Source organism: Pinus tabuliformis, chromosome J (genome assembly GCF_031772625.1).
Source record: "Pinus tabuliformis cultivar Carrire ecotype Pingquan chromosome J, CPIR1, whole genome shotgun sequence".
NCBI classification, from domain to species: domain Eukaryota; kingdom Viridiplantae; phylum Streptophyta; class Pinopsida; order Pinales; family Pinaceae; genus Pinus; species Pinus tabuliformis.
In genome coordinates this window covers 110,017,357-110,040,630 of record NC_142295.1, presented here as the reverse complement: position 1 = coordinate 110,040,630, position 23,274 = coordinate 110,017,357, and the positions used below count along the sequence as shown (strand labels likewise).

The following is a 23,274-nucleotide window of genomic DNA, read 5'->3' as shown; positions in this document are numbered from 1 at the left end:
TTAGTTTAGTAATTTAGGATGTTTTTCTGTTGCTGATGCAGTAGCAGCAGCAGTTTGCAGTGGCAATGCAAGCAACAACATGGATGCAGAAATTCAGAGGGAGCTGCAGTACGGATGCAGTGTTGACAGTGGCAGGGTCAGCAGCGATACAGGTGCAACATTTGCGCAGGTTGGTGGACAACATGTCAAACATCAGCAACGCAGAGGGACATGTTACAGAACAGTGTGATGCTTCAGTTAGAGGCATCGCTAGAGCACATTCCTTGCTCAAAGGGAGTTTTGATTTCTGGTAGCATCAGATGTGCTCTAAGTCTCAAATTTTGCAGGGAGGCTTAGGCACATGTATTCCAAAGAACCCAGAAAGCATTTTGGGAAATTCCACCCAGAAACAGTTTTATTAAAATAATTAATTATTTTTAATGGGACCCTAAGTCTAAACTTAGGAAAATAAAATAATTAAAGGGTATTAATATAAAATGTGGGTGTAACTTCTAGAAGAAGACGAGGAACAAGTCAAAATGATCTTAGCCGTTGATTAGCTTCTAATCTGGGTCATTTAATGTCAACGAGGAGATTATTTAAGGAGGGCTTGAGGGTCATTTGGAACACACAAAGACACAGAGAGTTCAAAAGTTCGATTTTCTGAAGTAGAGCAGCTACCGGGAGATTTTCGATAGTGAGCTTTTGCAGTGAGGGGCAGGAATAGTTGGGTTGGAGTATCTTCTCCAAGACCTAGAATCAGGAGCAAAGAGGTAGAGAGACACCAGGAGGAGGCAACGCATACCCAAGAGGGGTTGACGCTAGGCCAGAAAGGCCCACACAAAGTTGACACAGAGCCAGAAGGGCTCATGCAAAAGCAGCGCAGTCTTCCAGTGCAGAAATCCGAAATCTGCCGGGGAGCTGAGATTTCTGAGCCGGGAGGGCTAGACACTGCTCCAGAGGGCAGACGTTTCCCAGTTGGGCTGACGCTGACGCAAGGCCTACGCAGGGCCAACGCAGAGATAGTCGGGGACAGTTGGTTCAACGACCGGAACAACCGGAATTGCCGAGTAGAGTGAGGTGATCTCACTAAGTTTTTCTGCCAGTTCATTTTCTCTGTAACTGGATTGTCGGAAGGGCATCCAAAATTGTATTCAAAAACTACTTCTTAATAATATAAAACCCTCAGAGTTGTTGCACCGGTTTTCCCGCATTGGTTTTTCCCGGGGACATTTGTCCAAAAAATAGTGTCACTTGTGCATCTTTCTCTATTTGTTCTGTTCTTGTTTTGGGCAAATTAATTAATTAAGTGAAGGCTGCAGTGTGTTAGCTTCGATATTTGTTGTAGGAAACAGTCAATAATTTGTTTCAGTATTTAATGGATAGGAGAAGTTTAATTAGTTGTTGCAGTAGGTGATTCGAGTGGGATTCTCGAATTTTCACAGGGGGGCCCCACGTGGTTGCCACATCACCTTTGGCTTCCCCACTTAATTTCCATGTCAAATTTTGACTTATTTTGACTTTGAGAAAAAATATATTTTTTTCCATTTTTTTTTAATATTTCCTCATTTTTGCCACTAACCTTAGGAAAATTGAATTTTGAGGGACTATAAGTTGATTTTTACCCTCAAAGTGGGTCTTAGGATAATACTGGGCCTCTGAGGATGAATTTTGAGTAGTCACGCGCCCAAGACATTTCCTAGGACCACTTATTTACATCATTGCATAGGAATTAACTAAAAAATCTCGTTTTGCGAGAAATCTTTAATTATTAAAAAAACCTACTTAGACCTTGTCAAATTCTGCGAAACTTCTGAGATGACCTAGCATGGTAATATACATTGACCCTAGACACTAAGATGGACTTAAAGCAGGATCTTCAAGCCGTCACCCCGACTTTGGGGTATGTAGTGAGTGAAAAAACCTAGAAAATTATTCACCGCTAAAAAATGGGAATAATTTACCATGTAAAAAAAACACTCTAGGGTGTACTCGTTTGTTGATCGAGTGTCAACATCTTAGATCTATTACATAGCTTTATTCGTCATGTTATACAACATCCCCATACGATTGCAGAATCTCAGGATTGAATGAAGAAAGAGAGAAGGAAAGGGGCTTAGAAGCCTTGATGAAATCTAGAACTCTGTGTGTAGGAACGCTCTAACATATCGTTGGGCATGGAGTCTTCAAGTGCAACTTTAGTGCTCAACAAGTCCAAGGCTTAAAATTGACTTTAACCAACCAAATTTTTTTTTTCGACTTTCCCAACCTTAGATCTGATATCTGAGAGTGTTCCGACACTTTTGGTTGACTATTCAAGGGTTTTGTTTGCTGATTCTTGTGTTTCTTGCATAAATGACAGGCTTGTCAAAACATTGAAACGAGCAAATTCTATGCAGAAACTTCACTAAGCAATCATTTAAACTCGAAATCTTTATATATTTGGTTAAGATAATTTAGATAGACTAAAATCCATTACTCATACACTATATTTAATAGCCATTTTTAGTCTTAACTTGCTGTTAGAAGTTTATATGCAAATTTACAAACCTATAAAAATAGAGCAGCAAGCATTCCTGTTGAGAAACTTGTCTAACCAGGTATTCATTTACAGAATAAAAAAGTTATGGTTAGCATATTTTTTCTACACTAATTTCCAACATTTACTTGCTAAGTTCTATTGATTCAGTGTACTTGTGTGTTGGTTTAGCTAATCTTGTGTTAGATTTATATATCAAGCCAGCAAGACAACAAATACAAAATTCTTCCTCTCAGCCATTAGACCCCATTATAAGGCATTGGTCTTGCATAGGTTGGCTAAAGTTACATTTCAGGAAGTCTCCCTTGGCCTTGTCGTAGGAGTTGAGGCCTAAAGAGTGAGGATTAAGGTTGAAGTGATAGTGGGCCTTTCTCATGTGTGTATCAGCCATAGTGGATTGTATGATCTTCCACAATCCACTAACTGAAGCGGTAACACCCCCAAATGTGCGTATAGAATGAAGAAATATTGCTCAGTCATCAAATTGTCCTCAATAAATACTCCATAAATGTCACACATGTAAAGAAAATGGGATAATGAACGTGACATCTCCTCCAAAATAGGGTAGAAATGCTCCAAATGTCATGTATCTCTACGAAAGGTACAATGTATCATCTAAGAGTTGTATCTCATCACCAATAAGTATCTCATCATCATCAATCATGCTAGGTCAGCTCAAGTGAGTGCCACATCATCATAAATGTGTAATGTCCTCAAGCAACAACATGACATCATCAAGGTAGACAGCTCCACCACCTCTCCAAAGAGGTGTATCATCCTCATCAAGTGCAGCGTCATCATGTGAAGGCTCAACATCATCAAAGTGGTGTGATGCCATCTAGGGGCTCCAACCCCGCTCTAAGTGCCGCATCAAGATCATAGGTGCAACATCCAAGCTGCAAGGCATGATGGAGTGTGTCAAAGAAGTGCCAAATCATCACATAGCCCAATGCTCATAATCAAGGCTACAACATCCATCATCAAGGCTAGGGTGTCTCATCAAGTCATCATGCCATCATTAGGTCCAATGCCCCCCAAAGGTTGTGCAACATCATTGATGAAGTGTGGGAGAAGCACCATTAATGTCCTCCAAACGACCATGTCTATGCATGGATCACAACAATTTAAATGCCCAAAGAATCAAGTGAGATCAACCAACATGCATACAAGAGCCAATGTAACATAAAAAGTGAGTCATGTTTGTTGTAAAAGCCACATAAGTAGATCAAATTAGGTATCTTTCTTGAAATTCACACAAGCTTATGACTTTATCCAATTTGCCATGTTTAGTTATGGGAGGGCCACCATAGAACCCTATTAGGCTATTAGATGTGCTAGTACCCAAGAATTACAATATTTCCCATGAAACCAATAAGCGCAAATGACTATGATATGATTTAGGGTTTACTTCATGGGAAGGGTGTCTTTGACATGCAAGGCCATATGTAATGATCATCTCCATGGGCGCCTCTGTAGAGAAAGTGCTTCATGCATTGAGTTACCCTTTCCTTGGCATTGTGTCTTTCCACCCCCTTTCTTTACCCTTTTCTTATTATTCTTTGTTTTTGCTTTTCAAGCCTGCTTTTTTAGGTGTATCCATTTCATTGCATTAGGGGTCAGGATAATTTGATTAAGTCTTTTAAATATGCATTCACTGCATTAGAACTCAGGAAGATGGCCTCATAGCAAGGGAGTAGAGCTCAAGCTTTTTGGCTTTTGATTTTATCATTAATATCCCTTTTTATTTTTTCTTTTGCACTTTGACATGTATACCATTCTCTTTCTCTTATTTATTTCATCTACATCAACCTTGGGCATCCTAACCCCTTCTTCCTATAGGCGTATGAGATACAAACCTTTTTCAGATACATGTAGCAGCCAACCCCAAAAGAAAGGACAATGAAATATGTTAGGTATAGAAAGGATATGAGCACATTACCCTCTCAAGGCCCCTTGGTAGTACCCCTCTTTCTAAGAGTGACAACACTAGACTAGAATACATATGATGGCCACCAAGGTCAAACAAGGCAACAAGTATAACTTCCAAGCATCGTGATTCATTATCTAACTTCAACCCATTAAACACTTCTTATGAAACAATGGCTAAAGTACCTTGTGTGAATTGGATCACTACAATCATCAATGATTGAGCTGAGCATGATATATAGGAGACATTTGTGGGCTATTGAATGTGGAGAATGTTGGCCATCATCGGTAAGATCACTGAAGAAAATATCTCCTCTAGTTACCCCTACGTGAGAGTGTGTAACAGAAACCAATCAAGAATCTTATCCAGTTCATGATTTTATAGTTCCATGTAAATTCTAATTACCAAAATTCATGTAACACCCCCATTTTGATCCCCTACTGATATTATAATTAAGGATGATAATGTCGCCTAAAATGGGCTTGTAAATGCACAGTTGGTTAAGCCAGAAACAATATGTATGTATTTCCCCTATAATACAAACGTTGAACAACTGACTGAAGGGATAAGCAACTGTACTGATCATAATGCCATGAGTGGGATCCAAAGGGGGAAACCATTGCCTGCTAGAATAATTTTGCCAAAAATTCCATTTGCTGGAGGGGTGTAGAGAACGAAGTCAATTTCATGAACAGCAAATGTGGGAAGCACACTAATGGATCTGCAATGAAATCTGAGTGAAAGATTGTGCAAAGAAAGGCTCTAGTTAGTTGCATAACAATGGGAGTCTGTTAGATCCCGTTTGTCATTGAGAAAATCGAGCAGAAGTGCCCCTAGTCTGAGCTGTTAAAGAGAGTTGTGATTTTGGGAGTATAGCTAAGTAAGCACAAAGGTACTCAGAGGGGAGGGTGTTGAGGGACTATGAAGAGCCTCTCTTGTGCTGTGCAAGCTAGCTGAGGAGATACCTGTGGCTTTGATCAAGCTATGGGCTCAAATGGTTGATGGGAAATGCTCTACTGATTTTTTAGGTATGAAGGAGAGTGGTCTTCTTTAATTTACCCATCTTTGGTTTCTCTAAATGAGAGTTCCCTTAATGGCATCATGGTTTGGCTAAGGGCTGGCCAGTTGTAGGAAGATTGAGGTGTAGCTAAGCCTATGGTTGGGTGGAAAATAACTCACCTTTCTTCAGTTGCAATCCACTATACACTTCAAACAAGTGTTTGTTTGTATCATGTTGATTTATCACTTGGAACATTAAAAAAGAGAGAACTGATAAATTATGAATGATTGTTGCCTGTCATGTTATCAAGTTTGGATAATGCATAGCTTCCATGGTTGAATGCTTAATTGTAACAGAAAATGAGGATGAGGATCTTTCCTTGTTTATGTTGTTGAGCACTGTGCTCTAGCCTCTAAATGATATTGGCAAATCTAACTATGTGGATGCCTGTTGAATTTCAGAATGGATCATTGTGATGCATAGTCATGGCACGTGTGCATAGATCTGATGGTTATTAAGAGTAAAAGACTCATACAAAATCCTAATCCTCTGTTACCATTGGTGTCAAGGCTGTAACAAGCCTTTTTCCAGGAAAATCATGGCTGGAAGGGCTGAGGAATTTTGCCTTTCAGATCCTTGAACAGTCTTGATGGATGTCTTCAAAGTGGAAGACCATAATGGGTCTTGAACAAGAAGGTAGGGTTGCACTAGCCATTTAAAAGATGTCCTTGACATGATGATCATGGCAGCCTGCTCTAATGGAGTAAGGAGTTGAATTTCAAGAGTGAAATCTTAGTGTTAAAATGAAGACTAAGATAATAAGTCTTCACAAAACGACTAAAAATAAGGAATTATAAGCCTTGAGGCCTCTCTAAAATTATGGAGATGTTATTTACTTGTGGAATCAAGGACTGGTGGCCTTGATACACAGCTGTAGCTGTAAAATCCTTGCAAGTTTAAATCCTGAAAAAAGAAATTATGCCACAATTCTAGCCTTTCAATCTGACTTGGAATGGATTTGGGGGCCATAATCTACCTCAATTGTATTCTTTTATGATGCTTGGTTGCGAGTTATATTTACGCAAATATGAATATGTAATTGATTGCCTAAATGACATGAGGAAGTCGGAATCCTGATGACGACTCAAAAGCAAGTCACGTGATTAAACGACAAACCTCAGGCACAAGAGAAAACAGCTGAGAGAGTCTGATGGGAATGGCAGGATGGAATTCCCTGGCAAGCGGTTTCCTGTCTGGACTAAATATATTGCCCAAGAATCTAGTATAAGAATTCTGGGAATTATCCATATGAAAACTTTGCCCCAAATTCACTGTAACAGACTTGTTAATTCCCATGGAGGATGTATTATGCATAATGGGCATTTCAGATCATCGATTTGATGATGCACTTTACTGATTATGGGGGTTTTATGCATCTCCCAGAATCAGCCATGAGAAAACTCATAAGATCGAAATTTCCCGAGGAGTTAGACCTTTAAGTTCTGGTCTTTAATTAACTTTTGCTAAGGGCTCTAAAGGCCAGGATAGATTGCTGTTGATCTTAACATCAGACCCTAACTCTGATTTACATAGTGAAGAGTTTGCAAGCATAAGCGTTGTGATGGCTCCAACTAGCTTCAATGCACCTCTTAGAATCCGATTTGCCAAACATATATATATATATATATATATACACCCTTTAATAAATGCGTTTACGTCTTTAATAAATGCGTTTACGTCGTATGGCATTCTGTGAAATGTTGGGGTTGTGTCACTATGTGAGACAAATATGCGGTTACAGATATATATAAATCGATATATGCCTCTGCACATATGCAAAGCGTCGAGATATATATATATAAACACGCGTGGGCGCCAAAACCAGATTGCAATTTAAATAGATACGGCCACGTATGGGCCTTGGCCCTGACGATAACGAGCTCCGCAACCTTCGAATTCGGGCATGCGCTCGTGTGTGAAGGTAATGGAAAGTCGAGAGCGCTGAGATGAGTATCATCATCTCCGTCTCATCCTGCCACAAAACCCAGAATTAAAAAGTCATTTCATTTGGATTTGGGCGGAAAAAACCGAGATACACATGCAAGTTGTGTGGCTTGTTCAGTGGGTTAATTGATCTAAAGTGTTTAATCCTACTCATAGTCATGAACGAAAAGCATACATGTAAAGTAATATCTCTTGGAGAGCCAAAATTCTTATTGTTTAGTTAAGGACTAATTATTATCAACTCAGTTGTGAACGAGGGAGCTGGAAAAGGCCAACAGAAGTGTGGGACAAAAAAGTAAGCATTTTCTGTTCTTCCAGAAAAGTGGAAACAGAAAAACATTTCATTTTAGAATGCGAGGCCTTCAAAAAGAACAGGAAAGTTCTGCAGATATGTTGGCAGCTAGGTCTTGGGATAATCTATTTAGCGAGGGAACAACAGGGAAAGTTATGCAGATATGTTAACAGCTAGCTCTTGGGATAATCTATTTAGCGAGGGATTTGTCGAGAAGCTGAGAGCATTTGTTGTGAAGCTTCACAGAAAAAGAGTTGAATATATCAAACAGATGAAGGAGCAATCTATCCCATAGGCTATTTTTAGCCTCATAGATGTTAAAATAATTTCTTTCTTTCTTGATTGGCAACATAAAACAATAGAGCCGTGACATTATAATCAGATTTTGAGGTAAACCACTCAACACAGAACCCGTGGTTTTGGACCTAGGGTAAGCCGTCTTGGGCCAGCTCCTAATCGTCCAAATTGAACAAGAAGTTTCGGAGGCTTTGATAAAGACAACCTCCCCTAACTTTCTCCCTCCGAAACGCTCCCTCCACCGTCGATTTCTTCAAGCGTTTGGCAGCATGCTATGTGCCATGTTATTTGGACTTCGCTAAGGAGAGTGCACCTCCTACCTATCGAAGATTGCGTTATATTATATAGTCATAGGCCATTTCAATTCTCATTGGGTTCATCTGGGTCAAGCTCCAATAGTTGAGCAGACTTGGCAAATCCTTGGGTACTGAATCTGCCTAGACCAGGATTTATATATATATATATATATATATATCGCCATATGCCATAAGGTAATGTTATATCTAATGGATGATATATAAATATTATATTTATATAGAGAGTTTTAAATAATGTGGCATCTCATATTATATATATCATATCATATATATATATATATATGTGTGTGGGGGGATGGTAATGAATATATAAATATAATATTCATTATATTTATATATATATAACATATTCAGGTATATATATATTCATATGCTATAGCATAACGTTATATGTAATGAATATATAAATATAATATTCATTATATTTATATATAGATAACATATTTAAAGTGAGTTATAAATAATGTAATATTATATATGTGTGCATGTGTGTTTGTTTCAATGTAATGATCTTTCATTCAATCGAATAAAAATAAAATGCATTGATCTTCCATTCAATAAAATAAAAATAAAATAGCTCGTAAGAAAAAATGCATTGATCTTCCATTCAATCAAATAAAAATAAAATAGCTCGTAAGAAGGATAAGGGTGGTGAGGCCAGAACAAGTGACCCTGGGGCTGACAGGCACCTTCCTTGGAAAGGTAGAGATCTAGGATGTCACATCATTGGCCATGTGTCAGTAGTTCAGAAACACCTATATGGTATTGTTAAAACTTTGAGAGGCCCTAATTTGGTGCCCTTTTTCATAATTTAACAAAATTTACGTTCTTGAAAAGGTCTTGACAAGCTGGATGTGAATGTAATCTTAAAAATTACTTTGAAGTTGACATAAAACTTAGAAAGGCCCTAATTTGGTGCCCCTTTTCATAATTTAACAAAATTTACATTCTTGAAAAGGTCTTGACAAGCTAGATGTGAATGTAATCTTAAAAATTACTTTGAAGTTGACATAAAACTTAGAGAAGCCCTAATTTGGTGCCCCTTTTCATAATTTAACAAAATTTACATTCTTGACAAGGTCTTGACAAGCTGGATGTGAATGTAATCTTAAAAATTACTTTGAAGTTGACATAAAGAAGCAAAATTTTATAACGCCATCCCATCAAAATGACTCAGATGTGTTACAATTAAGATTTCAACTCCTATTTAAAGTTTAAACATATTCTATTTCAATAGAGTTCAATGGTAGAGTGTCCTCGTATATATTTTACCAAGAAATGGATGGTAGTACTGAGGATTCTTCATGTATTCATGATGTCATTCATGTATTCATGACGTCATCCAGAAAGATGGATTGCCAGTTTGGTTACCTGATCTATAAGGTATATACAGTAATTTAACTAGCAACTTAGATTAAACTGCTCTATAAAAATTTGTAACACTACATTCAGATGAAACATTGCAAAATCTTCCTACATACTCTATATTCAGGATTTCTAATCTCCATCAACAACCCTGTAGAATTAGAAAACACCATCTGAATCCTATTTGAGTCCAGAGTTACATCTCCATTTATATGTTCCGGTTTTACAAAAGAAGTCCCTGTCATCAATATCCACCGAAGTATACAAGGCAATTAGTAAATGCAATATCCTATTTCCAAATATATATACAAGAAGCACCTTCATCCAAAATTATTTCACGATATATTTTTACTGGCAATAGAATGACTGCCCAAAAAGAACTACAAGAATAATATATGAGAATTCCTATTTATCTCTTACAAGATGCTCCATTCTTTGCAGCTTTCAGGAAATATACAGTGTAACCAAGGGCAGGAACTGAAGCTTCAAAGAATAGATTAAACAGTGGTCCAGCTGGAGGTGAAATGTCCTCTGTGTAGAAATTGCGAACTCTTCTGGTTGCTGCATCAATTGAGACAATCTGTGCCTGCACTCGGTTTCCATCTGAATCCAATACATCCAAAGCTGAATTTGTTACCTGCAGCCAGCAATGGATGTTAGCAAATAGCATCTTCACACGACTAACCAGTTGGCAGTTATATATTTAAAATTGGCACTCAGATGTTCACTAAACGAGAACAGATTGAAGTTTAAAGGTGGAGAAAGATTATGGTATTTGGCTGTCTACCTGGATCTTTCCGGACTATTCAAAAGCATAGAATGTCAGAAAACTGTGAAAATTAAAGGGATTGGCAGTTTTACTTAAATGTTAGACCTTCTTTAAAAGCTTGGTAGGACATTCATTTATCATTGTCGTTTCAGCTCCAGTCCTTTCCCCACTCCGAGAAATAGCTAAGAGAACAGACGGAAGTCTACTTTATTGCAGCCTAAATGACCAAGTGAACAACTATGCTAATGATAAAGATTGTGCATAAACGTGAAAAGTGTTTGAAGGAAATTAATACTACCAAAGAAAGGGGTGAAGGATGGGAAGAGGTCGCTTTTAATAAAATTCAGTACGCCAGCCAACCATTTCAAGAACATTCAATAAATAACGAGTCAGCAATTAAAAATTTTATGCACTATACATACGAGATGTCCAATATACCTTTTAATGCATGTAAGCATACAACTGTGAGACATTAGAAAATTAATTTTGGTTTTTGGTTAGTTGATGTCTAGCAGTTTTTAATTTTACAAAATCTAGGTTACAGTCTCAAGATAATTCTGGGTGAACAGATAAATGTATATTTCATTAAGTTTCTCCACCAATTTTCCAGCAGATAACATAGTCCATGTCATGATGCTTTGTGCATGAAATTGTGAAAGTGACTTCCCAAAACTTGTCTACCGGTTGTATAATCATTTTGCCTAGTGATTAAGTTTGACTTAGTCTTTTTGATTTATTGATGTAAAAGTCGAGCTTTAAGGGTCTAAGGGTTAAGTGGTTTGTAATACCCCAGTTTTGATCCCCAATTCAGAGTTGTGTATGTGCATGACTAACAGCAATAAGCCAAACAATGTAATTTGTAACTGAATATTGAATATTAATAAAAAGTAAATAACGACTGCAAAAGAAAAGGATAAAATAAGGGGGACCGTGACTCCACAGGAGGGGAAGGACAAGGGGGCTTAAGTAGGCTAAGGAAAGGACCTTAGTGAAGGCCTTAACCCAAAGTCTTGTAAAACTTTAAATCCCTTGATTATTAATTAATCAATGTTTATTTGAGCCTTGAGGGCAGGATTAGTGCATGAAGGGATACATCACCCCTTCATGCCATGCCACTAAAACCCTTACCTTTGCCATGCAAGAGAATTATTATTAATCTGTTTTGATGGATTGAGAGGTTGTTTAAACATTGAATGCCATCCAATTATTAGAGAACTGAACTTATTAGATATTGGGAATTCACCATGTGAATTGTCCTTCATTTGGGAAACCAGAGAAATTGTCCTTGTACAAACTGTTGTGTGTCTACTAAATACAAACTGTCAAAGCTACTTGTTTCGTTACTTAACAAGTTGTTTACAATGTATATACTGAAAATAAACACTAGTGCATGCTCAACATATTACAGATCATCAATTGAAGGAAACATAAACAAGCACACAAAATGACACTGTTATTTTTGGACCAATGTCCCCAGAAAAACCCAACGCGGGAAAACCAATGCAGCTATGTGAGGGCTTTCTTATTAAGCAATTTCAGAGTACAATCTGGGTGCCAAATCCGACTTACCCAACAGAGAATTCCCTTGGCAGTAGTACCTCTCAGTCTGAGACAAATGTCCTAGCTGAAACCCCGGATAAACCCTCTGGCAGCTCCTCAGCTCCAATCTGCCCCAGAAAACCCAGCGTCTGCCTTCCTGGACTACGTCAGCCACTCTCTGCCCAGCGCTGGCCCTGCGTCACCCTGAATGGGCCTACGTCAACCTTCTGGCCCTCTGTGTCAGCAATGCTAGCCTCTCTGAAGCACTGCATAGCACTTGGCTGCCTCTGCATGGCCTTGTGTGAGCCCTGGCCGCCACTGCGTCACTCTCTCTAGCTCCTGCACTAATCTCTCGGCACTATCTCTGCCTCTCTGTCTCTCTGTACTCACTACCCCTCACCTGCAACTCCGATCACTGATTCTATCTCTCTTAGCAAACCTTGCTCTAGAAAATAGAATGACTGATCATCTGGTGTGTTCTCCAAGTGACTCTCAAGCCTCCTCTTATACTTTTCTCGTTGACAGATCAATGGCTGGGATTAAGTCCCTAATCAACGACTAAGATTATATCTAGCTTGATCCATGACATTTGGACCATTCTAACATAGTTTTATATTAATTCACATTAATATTTTAATTTCCCTAAGTTTAGACTTAGGGACTCCATTAAAAATATTAATTATTTTAATATCTCTCACACTGTTTAGAATCTGACCAAACCCTTTCTAGGTATTGGATATCTCATTTGCCTTAGCCTCTCCACCAAATTTTGTGGCTAGAGCACATCCGATGCTACCCCAAATCAACACCTCCTGCTGCTCTCCAGACCACTAGTTCAAATTTCTCACCTAAACCAGCTCCAGAAATCGAACTGACTAGTTTCCCTCAGTGTGTTCTCCAACTAACCCTCAAGCCTCTTCTTATACTTTTCTCGTTGGTCCATCAACGGTCGAGATTAAGTTCCTAATCAACGGCTAAGATTAGATTTGGCTTGATCCATGACTTTTGGACCATTCTAACTCAGTTTTATATTAATTCACATTAATATTTTATTTCCCCTAAGTTTAGACTTAGGGACTTCATTAAAAATATTAATTATTTTAAGATATTCCAAACGGGTTAGATTCTGTCCAAACCATTTCTGGGTCTTGGAGATCTCATCTACTTTAGCCTCTCCACCAATTTTCGTGGCTATAGCACATCCGATGCTACCCCAAATCAACACTCCCTCTTAGCAAGCATTGTACTCTAGTAATACTCCTCACTGAGTATCACACTGATCATCTGACATCGGTCCCTGTGCTGATGCTAAGCCTCTCTACCCAACATCCTCTACACTGTTGCATCCTATACTACTACCCGTGCTTATACTACTGCCACTGCTGCATCTGTACAGCAGCTCCCTCTGCATCTGTGCTGCTACTGGTCCTTTTCTCCCAACACTGCAACTCCCTCTGCATTCGTGTTGCTATCACCTCCATTTCTGCTACTGAAACAAGTTCTTTATCATCCCCATATTTTCCATGAAGTAATCAAACTTTGTCCTACCAAGGGCCTTGGTGAGGATGTCTGCCACGTGTTCTCGTGTAGTAGTCTAGCTCAACTATATAGCTCCTCGTTGGACAGAGTCTTTGACAAAGTGACACTGGATATCAATATGCTTTGACCAATCATGAAACATTAGATTTTCAGAGAGCTTGATGCAACTCTAATTATCACACATGATCCTAGTCGCCTCCATTTTCCTTCTAAATAGGTTCACAAGCAGTTTTCTAAGCCATATGGCCTCACACGAAGCTGTGCTCGCCGCCATATATTTTGCCTCAGATGAGCTCAGAGCCACGGACTTTTGTTTCCTACTGCACCAGTAAGTCACTCCTAATCTAATGTTGAAACAGTACCCAGAGGTACTTTTCCGATCCACTGAACTACTTGCCCAATCTGCATCATTAAATCCACTCAATCTGATATCCTTACCCTTGGCGTACAAGAGTCCATAATCGATTGTTCCCCGTAAATATCTGAGAATGTGTTTGGCTGTTGCCCAGTGCGCCCTCTTCGGTTCCACCATGAACTAACGAGGGTATTGACAGCGTAACAAATGTCTAGCCTAGTATTGACCAGATACATCAGGGACCCTATGAGCTGCCCATATAGTGTGGGATCAGCATCCTTGTCTTCTGATGCATTAATCTTCTTCCAGTTGGTGATCATTGGAGTAGCCATCTACAGTCCTCCATCCTGAACCTTTTCAGGATTTTTATATCACACCTCCCTTGCCCAAGGAAGATCTCTCCCTTCTGCCACCAAACTTCCAACCATAGAAAGTAATGCATTAGTCCCAAATCCTTCATATCGAATTCTGTGGCTAGATTCTTCTTACAGTCCCCAATGAGCCTGGATGATCCTCTCAGAAAGAGATCATCCACATACAATACTAAGATTAGCGGCTTATTCTCTATAACCAGATAGTAGAGATTCGGATCTGCGTCACTCTTGACAAATCCCATCTTCTGCAAGTAGCCATTGATTCGACCATTCCATGCTCTAGGTGCCTGTTTCAGCCCATACAAGCCTTTCTTCAATCTGCATACCTGAGACTTCTTCTCATGTGTCTCAAAGCCCTGTGGTTGTTCAATGTATACCTCTTCTTTTATTACCCCATTCAGACAAACCGTTTTGACATCCATCTGATGAAACTCCCACCCCATCTGAGCTGCAAGAGATATCACGGTACTAATAGATGTATACCTGGCTACCGAAGCGAAGGTCTCCTCATAATCAATTCCTTCCTTTTGAGCATACCCCTTAGCCACAAACCTCGCCTTGTATTTCTCAACATTGTCGTCTACAGCGTATTTGATCTTGTAGATCCATCTCGAACCTACCACTGATCTGTCTTGAGGCCTTGGCACTACCTCCCAGACATCGTTCACCATTATGGAGTTGTACTCCTCTACCATCGCATCTAGTCAAACCTGATGTTGAGTTGCCTCTTGGAAACTGGCAGGCTCCCCATCCTGAGTTACTAATGCCTGATATCTATCTGGCTATTTTCACTCCCTCTTATTGTTTCTTGGCGCACTGATGAAGTCCTCTGCATCTCGCAGAATCTGACAAAGTTCCCTGCTAGTTCTTCCTTTTCCAGCAGCTGCCTCTGTAAGCTCCTCCTCATCCTGTGAATCTTCCTGATCTGAGGAAGAATTCTTTACTTCTGTTGATTGAAGAGGTTTAACCAACTATTCTTCTTTTGACTGCTCCTCGGGAGGCATCTCACGAGATTTTCTAAAAGCCCTGTACTCCATGAAATTTACATCTCGTCGAACCACTACCTTCCTGCTCCCTGGAAGAGAGATTTTGTATGCCTTAGCGTTCTCGCTATATCCCACTAAACATCCCTTTTCCGCAATTTGATCTAGCTTATTCCTCTTTTCCTCGGGTATGCGGCAACATGCTAAACTCCCAAATATCCTGAAATGACTGACTTCAGGCGTCTTCCTTGTGAAAATTTCCTCTAGAGTAATCTTGCCCAACGGCCGATGAGGAGCCCTGTTTTGAACATAGATTGTTGTGTTGCATGCTTTTGCCCACAGGAATTTTGGCATATCCTAATCATACATCACGGCCCTAGCTGCTTCTACAATAGTCCTGTTCTTCCTTTTTGCTACTCCATTCTGCTCCGGACTGTACGAAGCTGTTGACTCTCTTTTGATACCCTCCTTAGCTCAAAAATCAATGAAGTCCTTATCAACATAGTCTCCTCCATTATCTGAGCACAAAACTTTTATTTTCTTCCCAGTCAAATTCTCCACTAGAGCCTTGAACTCTTTGAACCGACAGAAAACCTCATCCTTGGTTTTCAGAAAATAAATCTAAGTTTTCCTTGAGTGGTCATCAATGAAGGTAAGGAAATACTCGGCACCACTAAGAGATTTCGTGGACATAGGTTCGTAGATATCTGAGTGTATCAATCCTAGTACACTCTTGGCCCTATATTTACTCCTAGGAAATGTTGCATTGGCATACTTTCCCAGAGCACATCCTCTACATACATCATCTTGTTCCGTACTAAGATTCAGAACTCCTGTTATAGTGCTCCTGAGAATTCTCAGAGCCCCATGGTGCAAATGTCCCATTCTTTTGTGCCATAGTTCGTTCAAGTCCTTGTCTCCATGACTGCCTATTAGTGCAATTGGTGATTCTAGTTGTAATTTGTACAACCTGTTACTTTTGATCTCGATCTGCACTTTCTTTTTCCAGCTCGGGTGTTTGACGTATACCTTCTCCTTGATGAAGTAGACGTCATAGCCCTTGCCTTGAATTTGCGACACGGAAAGTAAGTTCATCCCCAATCCTTGTACATCCAGTATATTTGTAGCGTGGAACCGTTCTCCCGATTCTATTTGAAAAACTATGGTACCCTTCCCTACTGGAGTACACTTTGCCTTGTTCCCCATGGTGATCTGAAAGTTCATCTTCTCTTCTCGATACTCTTAGAAACATTCCCTGATTCTCGTCATATGCCAAGAGGCTCCACTGTCTATATACCATATTTTTGATGATGCAGAACTAGTCATACAAGCCACTTCCTCTTCCATCCTGGAAACCAACATGGAGAAATCGAAATCTCTTGTCCAATTTTCTGAAAATTTGTGTGAGTCTCCTGATGTGGATGCCTCTCCATCATGGTCTCGACCCATAACTGATTTTCCCTTCCTGTCTCTGATTACTAGCTCTGATACCATGTGAAAATTTTATCACTGCAACATCTGATTTACTTTGCCTACTTATTTTCATTAAGTTATTTATGAAATTCCTTCAATAAACATTAAAATAAATTATGCTGCAGATATCACACCATAATACGGAAACAATCACATGCACAATAATCAACTCATCTACACAGATATTTTGGACAACAGTCCCCGGAAAAACCGAATGTGGGAAAACCGGTGCAACAAGGGAGGATTTTATTATTCAGCAATTCTTCAATACAACTGGGTGCCAAACTAGCTTACCCAACAGAGAGAAAAATTCTCCAGCACTTCTCCCAGTCCCAGCGTCAGCCAAGGTGACCTTTGCGTAGCTCCCAGACACTCTACATCAGCACCTGCTTGTCTGTGTCAGCCCTGGGCCTCTCTGTCTCACCCACGCAGCCCCTCTAGTGACTGCGTAGCCTCCTACTGCCTCAGCGTCTGCCTGAAAGGCCCTGCGTCTACCTCTTTTGCCTCTGCGCTGGTCTTCTGTTGTTGATCCTTACTCTCTTCTTCGTACTTGCTGCCTCCTACTACTCTCCAGACCACTAGTTCAAATTTCTCAGCTAACCCTGCTCCAGAAATCAAACTGATTGGTCTCCCTCAATGTGTTCTCCAACTGACGCTCAAGCCTCTTCTTATACTTTTCTCGTTGGTCCATCAACGGCCAAGATTAAGTTCCTAATCAACGACTAAGATTATATCTGGATTGATCCATGACTTTTGGACTATTCTAACTCAGCTTTATATTAATTCACATTAATATTTTATTTACCCTAAGTTTAGACTTAGGGACTTCATTAAAAATATTAATTATTTTAATATCTTCCAAACTTGTTAGATTCTGCATGGGTCTTGGACATCTCATGTGCTTTAGCCTCCCCACCAATTTTCGTGGCTAGAGCACATCCGATGCTACCCCAAATAAACAATCTTGAGGTTGTTGTCTTCCCTCAACATTTGAAGTTGTTGTTGCAGCCCCACTTCCAATAGAGGGAACACTTGCAGACCCTAGTGAAATTGGAAGAGGGGCATCTCCAATGGGGACATTCTTCGCCTTCCTTTGCCCTCTCCCCGCTGCCCTTGATTGAGCCATGAATGTCGTAAAAAAATAAAGAAAAAATGCACATGCAAACTGCTAGAATAAAAATGCAAAAAAATGCACTTACTTGTTGCTTGAATTGCCTCCAAAATCCTCCCACACCCTTTGCTCTTTACTCACACACCCACAGCAAGAGAAAATGAGTATTGTGATGTTAGAATGGCCCAAATCAGCCTTTTATGGCCGCACGAAGGTCAAAAAGGTGGGACACGTGTCTCGGAATTGGGACACGTTCGTGTACCGATGGGACACGATCTGGCGGACACGTGTCCCACCGAATCGTGTCTGATTCACTCGATTTGGGACACGTGAGGGCTGAGGAACGTATCTAGTTTCTTAGTTTTTAAGAGAAAGTCAGTCTGAAGAGGAGTCAATAAGAGGCAAGGCATCCCTGGAGGGGTGTACTAAGAAACAAAAACAACAATTGGAGTTACTACAGGCATACAAGGATGTGTTCCGAGAGCCTAAATGGTTACCACCTAAGAGAGAAGTGGAACATGAGATCCAGCTATTGTCTGACTCCCCATTGCCAAATATTGGGTTGTATAGGCAATCTGTTACAGAAGCAAGTGAGGTGAAGAAACTGTTGCAGCAGTTGCTAGAACAAGGTGTCATTCGACTGAGTACATCACCATGTGGACCATCCATCATCATTGTGTCGAAGAAGGATGGGACTTGGAGGATGTGCATAGATTACAAGGCAGTGAACAAAATGACGCTCAAGAACAGATACCCCCTGCCCAGGATAGACAATCTGGTAGATAAGTTGCAGCAAGCAAAATACTTCACCAAGCTGGACTTGAAGTCTGGATATCACCGGGTTCGAGTCAAAAGAAAGATACATGGAAGACCTCCTCAAAACCAGGCGAGGTTTGTATGAGTGGTTAGTTATGCCATCAGGCCTATGTAATTCACCAGCTACATTTATGAGATTAATGAATGATGTATCATGCCCTTTTATAGATTCATTTGTTATTGTCTATTTGGATGATATACTGGTATATAGTGCTATCTGGGAGGAGCATATTTCACGTTTGACGCAAGGTGCTAGAGACATTGAAGAAGCACCAACTGCTTGCAAGTCTCAAGAAGTGTGAACTTGCACAACAGTCTTTGGTGTATCTGGGGTATGTGATCGGTGGAGGAGAATTGAAGATAGATCCTTCCAAGAAGGAGGCCATCATGAAATGGTCGGTGCCTACTAATGTTTCTGAGATCAGGAGTTTCATTGGGGCAGCACAGTACCTAAGGAAGTTCATAGCCTCATTTTTAGCGGTAGCAGCACTACTCCACGCCATAATAGCAAGTGGCAAGAGCTTCCAGTAGGGAAAAGGTCAGCAAAGGACTTTCGAAGAAATAAAGAAGATCAGCCAAGCACCAGTTCTGGCATTACCAAACTTGCAATGACCCTTTGAAGTGGAGACAGATGCGAGTGGGTATGCTATGGGAGTTGTCTTGATGCAGGGAGGAAGGCTTGTATGCTACCATTCTGAAGTATTTCATGGGGCAGTCCTTAACTACCCTACCTATGACAAGGAGCTCTATGCCATGGTGCAAGCTGTGAAGAAGTGGAAGCACTATTTGATGGGAAAGGAGACAGTAATCCACACAGATCACCAGTCGTTACAGTACTTATAGGCCTAGAGTAAGCTACAGCAGACCAGGCATTACAAGTGGATAGGGGTTTTACAGCAGTTTCATTTGGTGATCAAGTATAAGAAGGGAAGCACAAACAAGTTGGTCGACATGCTTTCAAGGCCACCCACACCAAATATCACAACTTTGGAGACTCTTATGCACATGGAGTCATTCACCCATGATGCATACAGAGAGGCATATTCAAAAGATGAGGACTTCATGGATGTGTATCAACAGTTGCAGAGTCAAAGTCATGTGCATAATGGCGATAGCACAGTTGACTATCATCTCCAGGATGGGTTACTCTACAAGTTGGATAAGCTATGTGTTCCTAAAGGTGAGCCATTGTAGCTGATCAAGGAGGCTCACACCTCCAAGGTTGCTAGGCACTTTAGTGTAGGGAAGACCGTGGCTAACTTGCAGAGGTATGTGTATTGTCCCAAGATGCAAGAGTAGGTAGCTATGTTCATAAGAGTATGCATGCTTTGTTGTACTAGCAAGCCTAGCAATAGGGAACAAGGTCTATATCATCCTTTACCTGTACCTACTCGTCCTTGGGAAAGCATTTCCATGGACTTTTTGGGATGTTTACTGACAACCAGGAAGGGACATGACTACCTAATCGTGGTAGTTGACAGTTTCAACAAGATATGTATTATGATGCCTTGTAAAAAGACCATCAAGGGTAAGAAGCAACAAACTTGTTCTTTGGACATGTATGGGTGCACTTTGGGATATCAAGGAGCATTATTTCAGACAAGGAAACAAGATTTCTCAGTGCATTCTAGACTACATTGTGGGAGAAGATGGACACAAACTTGAGCAGATCTACAACGCTAAATCCACAAACAGATGGGTAGACAGAAGTAGTCAACAGGACTTTGGTGCAGCTTCTCAAGGGATACAACCAGAAGCAGACGAAGACCTGGGATGAAAATATGGTATATATACAACATTCTTACAACATAACAGTCCACACTTCTACAGGAAAGTCCCCATTTGAGACTTCTTTTGGATATTTTCTACCTTCACCTTTGGATATTGCATATGAGCAACAAGAAGGAGTGAGGGAAGATCTTACAAGAGATGCTGAGGGCTAAAAAAATTATAGAGAAGGTCAGGCAGATCCATCTACAGGTACAAGAAACACTGCAGAAGTCACATGAGAAGTATAAGTCCAGGCATGATCAACACAGAACAAAGAAGACATTCAAGGTGGGAGACAGAGTATGGTTACAGTTGAACAAGGAGAGGTTGCAGGACCCTGGTACGAAAATCAAGGCTCTGAGGTATGGTCCCTTTGAGATACTGGAAAATGTGGGTGAAAATTCCTATCGACTCAACTTACCACCATATATGCACATTTACTCAGTTGTTAATGTAGAGAATTTGAAACTCTATGAGCCTTCCATCCTAGATTAGGAAGAGGAACATGTCCTACCTTGTGTGGAGGATTTGGCACCAAATGCTCAAGCAAAGTTGACAGAAGATATTGTTTTACAGAAGAGGTCCAGAACTACAAGACAGGGGCAGCATGACCTTTGGCATATTGGATTGAATGGACAATTTCCAGGCAAAGCTAAATGATACACCAGAGAGAAGGTGGAGGAAAAATTTCCTCACCTCATTCAGTAGAAGCTTTCGGGGACCAAAAGCCTCCCAAAATGGGGAGGTGTGATCCTGATTGGATCATTATATTGTTTTTCATCCATCTTGATGCATTTGGAGTGGAAAAAGTGGAGGAATCAATTCACGGGACCGTGTTTTTCATCCATCTCGATGCATTTGGAGTGGAAAAAGTGGAGGAAGCAGTTCACAAGACCGTTTTTACCAACGGGACCCAGTATGGAAAAACGGAGTCTGAAACCTTCCAAGATCATTTTGAGGCATCAAACGACATTTTTGGGGGGTAAAACTTTGTCACTTTAGTGCCACACCTTTTCAAGTTATTCTACACACAAAGATCTTTCCAACGGTGCAAGAAGCGTGTCAATCAGAGTATGTATGCAAAAATTATGCCACTTAGAAGTTGACCTTCCTGTTTTCAGACCTATAGTTCGAGAGGATACCACGTCAACCCCCATTATTCATGGAAACGGTGCTAGTCACGTGATCATGATGTAAAAGACTCTAGAAGAGTCTATATTGTAACTTAGCTAAGAGTTGATGTAGTCAAACTTAACCACTAGTAGGCTATCGGGTTGTGTTATAACTAGGACACTAGGAGGAAGAGGCATTCCGTTATTTTTGTTATCACTTAGAGAAAACCTTGGCTGCGAGAAAAACTCTAAGGTAACCTCTAACCAATATTTTGAATCGAAATCTAGCCCTTTCAATTCGAAGGGGGATCCCTTCTATAACTTAGTCAAAACTGACTGGTTATGTACTTAGCACATCGACTAGATTTGATTGGATTTAAACAAAATTTGTCTAGAAAGAACAAGAAAAACCATTGGGCATGGAGTCTGCTTGACAACAAGTTACTGTTTACAGGCTATATGAATAAAATAAAGAGGCAAGGTAGCTACTAGCAACAACTTTCTTAGACAATTCCACATTTAACTATGATAGAAGCAAATAGAAATAAATACCAAAACTAGAGCAACTGGTGAATTTTGTGAAAGATATTTAAGTCAAAAACATATAATACTTTAGCAATGCTAAATCTGAGTTGATAAACAGAATTCAGATTTAATAACTCAAATTCCAAAACGTAGAAGACATATGGATCAGATTATGACACAAAAGAAATGACATGCACTAGAAAACAAACAAGAAACCCATCACACAGGCATCTATGTAAATCTGAACAAATAACGCTGATCACAGTAATTTATTTTAATGTCAAAATGTATACACAAGGTTATGCAAGAAGTTTCCAACCCTTTTTCATCCTTCAGAACTCATATTTATAGAAAAGACTACAACTTAAAACATGTTTCTAGCATATTCTTAATTACAAAGTCTAAAAATAACAATGTACATATCAAATACATGCATATAAAACTTTCCCAATCCTATCTATATCTAAATGGTAACAACATGCTACAAATCTATCTGGAAAACAGGGTCAAAATGGTGACTGATCTTTTGCCTCCTTCACTGGAATTCGTGCTTTCTCACCCCTCCAAAAACATCTTTTGTTGAACAACTCTTCCTTTTGGGCTTCCTAATCTAATAGCGCTGATAGTCTTGTTGTTATCCCTTTGAAGTCAGAATATGACAGTTTCGCTAACCAGCTGAGTGTCAGCGCTTTTATCTAAGTTGCTTGCCAAAAATGCGCTAACAAAGAAACTGTCAACGCCCATTTTACCTTTACCAGTGTAAAATTGTTGATAGGCGAGCTGTCAGTTTATAGATCAAAATTTCACCTTGATAGTGAACGACCAAAACTGTGTGGTCAAAAAATCAACTAAATAAGTGTGTTAAGTGCCTCCAGTAGAATATCCATATTTGTCCTCCTCTGTCTCACTCTTTTCACCCTCGATAGTAACCTCCTTCTTTGAGTCTTCTCTTTCTTTGATCTTTTTGAGCTTGTAGCCTTCTAAGGAGTCTTGTATACATCTATGACCTCCTTGACTAGATCAAGCTTTTGTTTCAATTTGATGTTTAGTCTTAGTTTGTTCCATGGCCTGGTGTGAGGTCTCTTTCCACCTTTAAACATTTCTGCTAAAATGGGTTCCTTCTCTACTAGTTTCTGCTCAGCTTCGGGCTCAATCATTTTGTCCTTAGCTTTCTCTGTCTGTTTGTTG

The 23,274-nt window shown here is 39.9% G+C and overlaps 1 protein-coding gene across 1 annotated transcript in view; it reads right to left on the bottom strand.

Moving 5' to 3' along the window:
- The window catches only part of LOC149225772 (alpha-mannosidase-like), a 507,303-nt gene that overhangs the window by 301,421 nt on the left and 182,608 nt on the right, over positions 1-23,274 (bottom strand). Inside the window, exons 15-16 of the mRNA XM_089377307.1 lie at positions 10,141-10,357; positions 9,837-9,958 (exon numbers count right to left, since the gene is read on the bottom strand). Coding sequence (XP_089233433.1) covers positions 9,837-9,958; positions 10,141-10,357 — 339 coding nt within the window. The remainder of the gene's footprint in view (positions 1-9,836; positions 9,959-10,140; positions 10,358-23,274) is intronic.